Here is a 10,376-nt window from a genome sequence, read left to right on the forward strand (position 1 = left end):
TCTACAAAACACTCTAACCATTCGCAGCCAACCCTGGTGACTAAACACAGAAAAAGGTTTCCGCCGCAGGCTCCACAGGCACAGAGCATAGAGGGCAGAGCTCCTTGCTCTCCTTGTGCAAACCACAAGCCTGCCCAAAGGCAGGGATGTGCTACCCTCGCGTCCGCCCGCACAGCCGCTCGGGGCTCACAGCAGCAAGATGCTTGTGCAGTGGTCTGGTGCAGGGGGAAGGAACACACGTCACAGGGGCAGGGTGCTCGCAACAGCACCTTCGAGGAGCCTTTTACACCAATTTATTTCTATACAAGGTGGTTAAAAAAAAAAAAAGCCCCTATTGGTTGTTCATACAGAAGTCTGGGATTCTATAGGCTTTGGGTGGGTGATTGATTTTAAATCCCAACAACACATGCTTTTTCCCTTGCCTTCTCATTCTCTTCCGAGTCAGCCTCCATGATCCAAAGAAACTAACAAGTGACACACAAGACTGGTAGTCATGTGGACCAATTAAAAAAAAAAGGGGAAGGAGAATTGAAGACGAAGAGAAAGGGAAAAACAAACGAAGATTGAAAATAAAAATTCGCCAGGATAATGCGTTTTATAAACACAGAGATAGAAACAGTTACAGCAAGGACAGAGCGGGCCAGGGGTGGGGAATTTATTCTTGTTGGCTCCCCCTTCTCATTAGATTGGTCTCTCTGTGGGGATCTTCATCCCCTTCTCTCCACTGTCCGCCTTTTGGGGATTCTCTCCCATGACCAGGGTCCAGAAGAGGCCACCACTGCCATGTGAGTCCAGCCCGTCTTGGCAAGAGGGAGCCTGGGAGAGCACTCTGACGGGAGGCGAGCAGGAGAAGCTAGCCTTTCCCTGCCTCCTGCCGGCTCCTTGAAAAGACTGGTCTATTCCTCCTCCTCCTTCCCTTTGGGAAACTGGGGGCAGGACAGGCGCGCAAGAGTCAGAACTGCTGTTGTTCCGCCTTTCAGGAAAGGGAGTAGAGAGAAGGGTGATGATTATTTTGGCAGTCTCTTACCCTCCCTCCAGTTGCTTTTTGGTTTGTTGTTGATGCCTGCAGGCTTTTCTGAGGAGATGGGGGGGAAGCAGGAGGGAGAGGAGTAGTACAAGCTGCTAGGACATCATCCACAACGGGCAGGAAGAGCAATGAGCAGGAACCCACATTCTTACGGGGCCTTGGCCATCGTGCCACTCAGACAGCTGGGAGAGAGAGGCAGCAGCCAGTTCAGACAGACTCCTCTCTATTGCTCTCCACCAGGGGAGGAGAAAGAGTGCAATACTCCACAGCCCTCGGGCAGTGTAGGCGCCTGTCTGGCCCAGAGAACATGCCTCACCTCTCCCCCCGGCACTGGTCTCACCTTCCACTGGGGAGGTGGTTTCTCCCATCCAGTCCTTGGGGCAAGACGAGCGACCCCTCCTCCCTTTCACAAGCAGGAGGGACAGGAATGGGTATTTCTCTCTTAGACACTCAAGGAAATCCTCAAAGAACCCCATCCAGCTGTGAACCCTGCCACATTCTTCTGTGGCCTGCTGAAAACATGTGTCCAAGCCCCTGTACGTACAAGGACCGTCTCTCCATCCCATCCATCATGCATGTCTCAATGCGCACCCCCCTTCATACGCATCCTACAGTGAGAGAGAAGGCAAAACGGGGGCCTTTCTTTGGGTTTGAAAGGAGGGGCTCTTGCATGAGGAAGTGATCCCAGCACAGGAAAGGGGCTCTTGCACAAGGAAGCATCCTCCTACCAGGCAGGCTGTTGCACAGAAGGAGCACCCCCTTGAGACAGGCTGGGGGTGAAGGGGCTTACACGGCCAGAAGAGGCTGTTGCAGGAGGAGAGGCCGGAGACTGTTGCACGAGGGCCGCTGCACAAGCGGTGCCCCTGGGCGCAGGCTATGCACAAGAGGCTTTCTGCTCCCTGGGTTGAGGTCTCTCTAGGAGCTGGAGAGGTGCTCCACTTGGATGGCGCTGGTGCTGACAGTGAGGCAGATGTCCTTGTGATGCTCTGAAGTCTTGTAAGGGGTCAGGTCAAAGGAGCACTGGGGGGGAGGGTTGGGTTGGTTAGTGTCTCCAGAAGGGCCCCCTGCTGCCCCCCCGCCCTGCGGCTGGAAGTGCTGCTGCTGCTGAGAGGCCTGGGCTTGTGCCTGAACCACCTGCTGCTGTGGGTCAGGGATGTTGTGTTTCCGCATGTGCTTCATCAGGTACGTCTCCTGCAACAGGAAGAACGGCATGAGAGGAGGGGACGATGTTCTCAAAAGCCAAAGCCAACAGGCAAGGACATGATAGCTCAGGGTGCTGCTCCCGTTGGATTTGGAGGAGCTACTCCCTGGGAAACGTGTCCACTTCTGCTACCCCCCAGGGCTGCAAACACTCACCGAGGTGTAGGCCCGGCTGCAGATGGAGCAGGTGTAGACCTTGGCATGTTTCACCGTGTGCGTAGCCAGGTGTACCTCCAACGAGGCAGCATCCGTGTACGCACGGTGGCAGTTGTGGCACTTGAAAGGTTTGTCTTTGTTGTGCTGCCGTCTGTGGGACTGGGGGGTGGCAGCAGGGTGGAGGGAAGAGAAATCAAGTGCAGGGAAGGAAGAGAGAGTATTAGTACTGGAGAAGGCTTTACCTCTGACACCCACTTCCAGCCAGGCCCCAAGCTCCCTAGGCCCCCCACCTGCTGAGGGAGGTACGCCTGGTTCCTAGCATAGGGGATAGAGCTTCTCCCTCCAGCCCACCACATCTTCCCCACAGATGCCCTTTTCTCTCAGGCATACTAGGCATTTGACAAGCAGAGTCTCCTAACTCCCCGCAACCTCCCATCTTCTCAGTCTCCACACAACTCTTTTGCAGCCTTTTCCTTTTCTCTCCTCTTCTGCCTCACTACACATTTGCTCCCTGCATCTGTCACTGCCCTTCAGGGCAGGATCTGCTTTAACTGCTCGCAGGCATTTACAGCTCTTTGCCATTTGGCACAGCCTAGAGTTCTGTCCTCCAGGATACTGCAACAGGACACACCACCTCTGCTTCCCTAAATCCCTGGTCTTACGCCCTCCATTTCATTGTAAAACAAACAAAAAAGCCAGTCAGATACCCAGATTTTATTCTGTGTGACATTTAGCAAAAGTCTTGCCCCAGCTAAGTTAGAAAACTCAACGCAACAGATGGGAGGAACTTTACCAAGGTCTCACTGCATTCAAGTCAAGTTTACAATTTTACAGGATGTGACTGTTTATGTGATTTCTCTGGTTCACTAGTGCCACAAAAGCCAGGAATCTCTTCCTCGCCCAGGGCTTTTAAAACAGCTTTTCTGTATTCTTGCACTCTCCTCCCAGCTGCCCAAATTTCTCCATCTCCTCCACCACAGGCAAGTAGCCTCTCTTCCCACTTTGCCACCGCCCTTGCCACCCCCACTGGTGAGCAGGACAAGCCCAGCCTCTTACCTGCAGGTTGGAAAGCTGGGTGAAAGCCTTTTCACACCCAGGGTGAGCGCATTTGTAGGGTCGGTCCCCAGTGTGGATACTGTTGAGGAGGAAGAGCACAAATGGGAGGCAGTGAGCAGGCAGGCAGGGCAGACTGCCAGGGCCTGATGCTGTGGTCAAATCTCACAGCCACTCAGGAGAGCAGGGGAGGGGGATGATGATGCCTCCAGATGCTGTTCTATCTGGACAAAGAGAGCTCTGCCCAGCTCCTGTGTCCAGCTAGAAGTCAAAGAAGATAGGCAGTCAAGCAGACTTCAGAGAGTGACTAGGACTGAGGAGCAAGAGCTTATGAATGCCTGGCCAGCTCAGCAGGTGGGACACCTGAAAATGCGTTGGGAAGGGGTCTGGAGGTCCAGGCTCCCTACTCCAAGCTCACGAGTCCCACATGACTGAGAGGAGTCTGTTCTCTTGCTTCCGCAGTACCAGGAAAGCAGCTCTGTTCCTTCTCAGAATAGACACTCCAACACTTTACATCATCAGGCTGAGATCGCCTAGAGTGTTCATCTGTCCCTGACCCCCTGCAATGCCAGGAGAAGCTTCCGCACACTCAGTCCAACCCCCGTGGTGCCAGGCTGGAATCCCCTATGGCCAATGCCTCTCTCTCTATCGCTCTCTCTCTCTGTGCCCCCCACGGTGCAAGACCAAGGATCCCCAGGGACAGCACGTGCCCACCTCAGCCCTGACGTGGTCAGTGTCTCCTGCGCAGCCTCCACTCCGTCCACTCTGGGGGGCCCCCAGGCAGTCGCCCGCTGAGGGTGCTCACAGCATGCTGGGATGACAGCAACATGCAATGCGGAGGGCCCCCAGCCTCCTCTGGCCCTTACCGTGTGTGCTGCTGCAGGTGGGAGAGCTGGCGGAAGGCCTTCTGGCAGTAGCTGCACGTGTAGGGCTTGGCCCCTGAGTGGATGCGGAGGTGCTGGGCCAGGTAGGATGTGTTGGCGAAGCTCTTGGAGCAGTGAGGACACTTGTGCGGCTTGACAATCGCCGTGTGGAGCTTGGAGTGGATCCTGCCGAAGAGGAGGAGGAGCAGCAGCAGTTGGACACGACCGCCATCTGGCTAGTGCTGATGGAATGAGGGCACAAAGGGGGTGGGACAGCACCACGCTATCTGCTACATGGAGGAACTCCAAACACCACGGCATGAGCTCGCTCGGTCTCAAACCGTGCTCCCCTTGGATTCAAGAGGCCATGGTCTGTCCGCACCGGGGGAGGATCCAGAGAGAGGAACTATAGAGTTTGGACTGAGGGGCATTGGCAGAGCTGTGTGTGGGAAGCCTACGGCTGAAATAGCAGGGGGGCTGCAAGCCTGGACTGAGACGTTTGGCAGAACTACACTGGGGTGACTGGGAACAGTCCTCCTACACCCGCTCTGCTCTCTCTCTGACACAACCAGCCCTACCTTCTGTGAGAAAGCGTCACTCCACTGCAGGCGCCCCTTAGAGTGAGCAGCGCTAACCTCGGTGCACACCCGGCCCCTCACAGCAAGCAACAAGTCTCACGTGTCCAGTACCACTACTGCCTGTTTGTCATGTATGAGACCCAACCAGCCTGTGGAAGGCAGCAAGGCCTCCCCAGGCAGTCGCCCGCTGAGGGTGCTCACAGCATGCTGGGATGACAGCAACATGCAATGCGGAGGGCCCCCAGCCTCCTCTGGCCCTTACCGTGTGTGCTGCTGCAGGTGGGAGAGCTGGCGGAAGGCCTTCTGGCAGTAGCGGCAGGTGTAGGGCTTGGCCCCCGAGTGGATGCGGAGGTGCTGGGCCAGGTAGGAGCTGTTGGCGAAGCTCTGCACGTGTAGGGCTTGGCCCCTGAGTGGATGCGAATGTGCTGGGCCAGGTAGGAGCTGTTGGCGAAGCTCTTGGAGCAGTGAGGACACTTGTGTGGCTTTGTCTCCGTGTGGGACTTGGAGTGGATCTGCATCTCCGACTTGGAGTAGAAGGTCAGCGAACACATCCGGCACCTGGGACCGGGGCGAGGGGAAGAGACAGTGTCACACGGGGGCAAGCCCCAATATGTATCAACTCTAACTGGACAGGGTCTTCCACACTGAGCGAAGAAGGGATGTTTTCTCGCTGTGTGGTTCTGGGGAGGTTTCACACGGGGCACTGTGCTCAGCTGCGAGTTCTCCAGTCCCAGGGGTACAAACTTAAGCTGGGAACTGGCAGAAGAGACCAAACAAGACCTTGCAGCCAGACAAGTAAAGGTCTTGGAAGAATCAAAGAGGTTAATTTATTAGGCTTACAAGGGAGACAGGGCAGCACTTTGGAAATTTTCCAACAGCAATCTGAAGGGGACAGGAATAATAATTCCCAGACAAAAACCCCACTTTGTTCATCTATGATTTATTTCAGTCAAAAAAAGATCGGAAAACCTGGAAATCCCAGGTTAAGGTTCATCTTCATAATAGAAGTTAATTCCGTGCACTGCAAAGTCTGCAAAAGCAGTTATGACCAAACTCACTTAACTGTGTTCCCATTTTTGGAGAAGACACTCGAGTATTTAGAATACAAAATGCTGAGAATAACAACAGTGCTGCTTTCCTAGTGGGTCTCACAAAGATGCTCTGGATATCAAATGTGGTATGTCACTGGTCTAATGGGTTTTCATCATTTCTACCTTACTGATGTGATGCAAAATATTTTGTCTAGGAGTTTGGACCCATCTGTTCCCATAACGATCAGAAACGTATTTGGTAACATACAGACTCTTTGAACAGGAAGAAGCAGTTGGCATCTATCTGCTACGGATGCTGCTGTTAAAAACTGTTCCTCCATCATGACACCAGGCTGTTAAGAGAAGCTTGCACTGTTATACAATTCAAGATGGTAAAAGCTTTTGTGGTTGATAATTTGACAGAGAGATAGAAGTTGCATCCAAGTGACTTTTTTTTTTTTTTTTCCAAATGCATGCCAACCAAGGGGCAGAGTTAAGGTTTCTTTGAACTTGTTTTTCCATTTGCAGACTTTTCAATTAAACAAGACAAAATTGAACCTGCACTTGGAACTTCCAGGGTCACATTTGAGAGAAAAAATGCCACCCAGAAGTCTGGCTAACATGAATTCAACCTTCACAGCAGGTTGACATATGTTTTTGTCTGGGAATTTCCTCAAGTTTTACAAGTGTTTACAAAACTGCCCAGTGACAAAAAGAGATGAGTATTACAAGTCACCGAGAGCTAATCTCCTGTTCTTCCCCATATCCATCTCCTCCCAAGAGGATACTTCATTACATCTACTATTGTGACTATTTACGTTGGAGCCAGAAGCTTTATGTGTGTCATCTGAGTAGCGTATGTAATGTAGGCAATATTTATCCAGCACCTACCTTAACTTCCACAGGCCCTTCCAAGCCACAGCTTGATTTTAAGCCATTTAACTGGAAGCCATGCCTCCCTAGCAAGCACTCTACCACACACCTGCCATCACATTCTTTCCTCTCCGTTCTTACTCTTTTACATTCATTACCATCTCTAACAGTTGTTCCCATGTTTCCTACCTTCATCTTTCTCTTAATCCACTGTAATTGCAAACACTAACAGAACATGCAAGCTAAATACATCCTTACATAACACCCCCCGCCACCCCACCCCCCCCCAGTCCCTTCTGGAATCAAACAGAAGCAATTTGGCTGTTTATCCCTAGGTCTATTAGAGATACAAGGAGTAAAAAGGAACATCAGAATCATCTTTTTAAAAAAGTAGCTCTTGGTTTATAAACCCAACTGTCTCCAAACACTTGTGCAGTTTGTTTCAGACCTTCTGAAATGCTTAAAGCTAGACTTGAATACAGCACATGCATTTTGCAGTTATCAAGTCATACTTACAGGATGAAAGCAACATCCTTGAAAGCAGCAATGCTAGCAAGAACTTTGAGGTGAATGCTAAACTGAAAAATACCTCTGAGTCGCCAAGTCCAGTTCCCTGCTAATGCAAGCAATTATGGTATAATCCCATGCATGACTTTTATCAAGCTCCTTCTCAGCAGATGCTTACTTCCATTACTCTCAGTTAAACTCTGTTCCACAATATCAGCCCTCTGATAAGAAACCATTCAATTGAGAACAAGCTCCCAGTGCAATGCTGTGCTAACATGGCTAACCAGAACAAAGGGGAATAGCAGGTTATCGTTTTTGTAAACAGGAATGGTGCAACTGTTCTTGCAGCAGCACGTCTAATTCTGAAGTCCACATAGCCAACAATTATTGAAAAACTCAGACGAGTTCAGTGAACTTAAAGAATGATGGCATGTGGAAAATCGTCCTCACAGTAAAGATTCACAGAGTGCAGTCTATCTAGGTTTGAAGAAAAGCTTAAAAGATAGCTTGGTCAATACCCATATAAATCTATGTAGGGAGAAAAATATCAATTACTAGGGGCTTGTTTTATGAGCAAAGAAACGTATAACGAGAAACAGTAGCTGACAGTAGAAGTTAAAAAATCCAAGAGGAAACGGGATCTTTCCAACCATGAGAATAATGCATCTTTGGAACAACAACTCAGAGGCTATGATTTGGTCTCAATCACTTGGCCCCTACAATCAATATTTTGAGAATCCAGCTACTTTTCTGAGAGAAATACCTTTCTAGAAGTTTTGCTCTAGTTTAAATACAATGCTGGGTGCTAATCTCTTTGTGCTGTACACATGACTATGTATTTTAAGCAGTCTACTCTGTTCTGAAAAATTAATGAACTGTACTATGTCATCAAATCTAAGTAGTCCCAGGCACTAAAACTGTAGTGCCATAAAAGCCATCTACTTTATTTTCCATAACTTCTGTGCATCCTTTCCTCCTTTACTTATTTGTGTTGTCAGGAATCTGCCTTCAGGTCAGAAATTCCCTAGAATAAACTAATGAAGAGAAATAGACTGAATGTCCTTTTCCATTTTCAAAATAAAATTATAAAGAAGGTATTTCAAAACCTCTCTGGCACTTGCATAAAAATGGAAGATAAATCTGACTGTTAGAAAAAACACACACACACCCTGCCCCAAACCAAACCCTTCTTGTCTGAATTTAGCAGATATAGACATTACAGTATTGTTTTTCAAGCAACATTTGAAAAGAAAGTCTTGCAGGGACTCATTTTCCAATCATCTAATTAGCATCAGCCCTCAGAGGGCAAGAATGTTATGTAGCATTAACGAATTCATGAGCCTTATGAGTTAAAAAAAGCCCTGGAATATAGCAGAAAGCTGCATTTCAGAGTTTTGTATTGTGTGGTATCAAGCATTTTCAAGGGAACAAATGATCCATTTAATTAAGGGCATCTGCCTCAGACAACATCAAATATTAAAGGGAAAGATGCAATCAGCCCTCTAGTGGGCAAATATGGATTCAAAAAAATGTTAAATCTATATGGGTAATGAGAACATTACATCTGACACTCGCAGCATTTCAGTATTCTACTTCAGTGAAATTCTCCTGGCTAGGGAGAGGAAAAGTTGGGAGTGCTCTTGCTAAGCATGAACAAAACGCTATATGAAATAGTTGATTTTTTTCCCTTCTCTGTTTAATATTCATTTTTAATCTTTTCTCCCCACTGTGCTCCTAAACTACCACTACTTCCACTGTATTCTTTCTGAGAGCAAGTAACAGAAATGACTGCAGCATTCCCACTGTCAGTGTGACACAACATCCCTACAGCTGCTTGTTACGGCTCTGCACATTTAGACAGCCTAGGAGAACACATTCTTAGTAACAGAGGTGTATCTCTTCATATAAATAGTTAACTTAGTACTCAGCCAAATGCCAGAGATCAAAAGTAACCCCTTTCAATGTTTATAATCCTTTCTTTTTATAGGGAATCTGAAGGGAAATAAAGTGAGACATTCAGAGAATGTTCATGTTAGACAGAAACACCCTTAAAAATCATGAAATGCCAGTAAAAGGTGGACGTACAGTTCTAATTCTGGTCCCATATGAAAGTCATCATGATGAGTCATAAACAAAATGATGCTTATAGAAATTAGACTACAACTCCATGGCACACAGTGCCATATTTTTTTCCACTTTTCATGGAATGTTCCGCCTCATTCATCAGATGCTGTTATGAGATAAAATACCATCTGAAATACCAGCTCATAGTAAAATTTGCCTAGCATGGCTAACAGCATTTTTCAAGCAAGTGCTTAATTAATCAGCGTCATAGTGTAAAAACTACGTTAGCTTTTACATGGCTTTGAGAATTCAAATTCCTAGTATCTACTGAGATTAGTCTTGGAAGTTAATTGAGCCTTTGCTCCTTCTGTTAGGCTACAACCACAAGTTAGACCACAAGTTTAAAAAAAAATCAAATCAGAAAGGTCTGAAGTTAAACTAGATGACAAGAGTAAGTTTAGGCTGTCAGAGTCAGCAGTTCATTTAGCAAGGAAAGAAATGTACTGCCTTTGCAATGCAGAGTTAATGAAGTAACTAATGCAAGCATAGCATAATAATGGATGCACAGTTCATGATAAATGCTAATTTAACCCTCTCATTCCCTGATTTTTTTTTTAAAGCTGAAGTTAAACATTTTCTTGCTAATATTTTGTAATAGGCAGGGGAAAGGAGACAGAACTAACATCCAAGATATGCAGCTAGAAAACTTGGATAAGACCTAAATAAAGCCAGCATGTATGAAGATGCCAAATGAAAGCACATGAATTGCATCTCTGCTTCCACGTTTCTACACCAAGCATCGACTTCTATTCAAAAGTTAACATTATGGTTCCTTTACCAATTTACATTACTGGCATGCACACTATCAAATCTATCAGCTACACTTAGACATCTTAGTCATTTCCACAGTCCTTCAGTCACTTAGTGGTTTAAAAAACAAAATAAAAATCATACTCTCCTGGCAAGGCAGCACGTGTTTTTAAATGCTCTCACCATATAGCGCTTTTCCAGTTCTTAAATTTAA

The 10,376-nt window shown here is 47.7% G+C and overlaps 1 protein-coding gene across 1 annotated transcript in view; it reads right to left on the minus strand.

Moving 5' to 3' along the window:
- Positions 1-660: 660 nt before the first annotated feature.
- Positions 661-10,376, minus strand: part of ZNF384 (zinc finger protein 384) — a 21,826-nt gene continuing 12,110 nt past the window's right edge. The window contains exons 6-11 of the mRNA XM_035894599.1: positions 5,300-5,435; positions 5,140-5,228; positions 4,303-4,485; positions 3,440-3,518; positions 2,384-2,542; positions 661-2,218 (exon numbers count right to left, since the gene is read on the minus strand). Of these exons, the coding sequence (XP_035750492.1) occupies positions 1,943-2,218; positions 2,384-2,542; positions 3,440-3,518; positions 4,303-4,485; positions 5,140-5,228; positions 5,300-5,435 (922 nt within the window). The 3' untranslated portion in view covers positions 661-1,942. The remainder of the gene's footprint in view (positions 2,219-2,383; positions 2,543-3,439; positions 3,519-4,302; positions 4,486-5,139; positions 5,229-5,299; positions 5,436-10,376) is intronic.

Source organism: Egretta garzetta, unplaced genomic scaffold (genome assembly GCF_000687185.1).
Source record: "Egretta garzetta isolate BGI_Z169 unplaced genomic scaffold, ASM68718v1 scaffold85, whole genome shotgun sequence".
In the NCBI taxonomy this organism is placed as follows: Eukaryota; Metazoa; Chordata; class Aves; order Pelecaniformes; family Ardeidae; genus Egretta; species Egretta garzetta.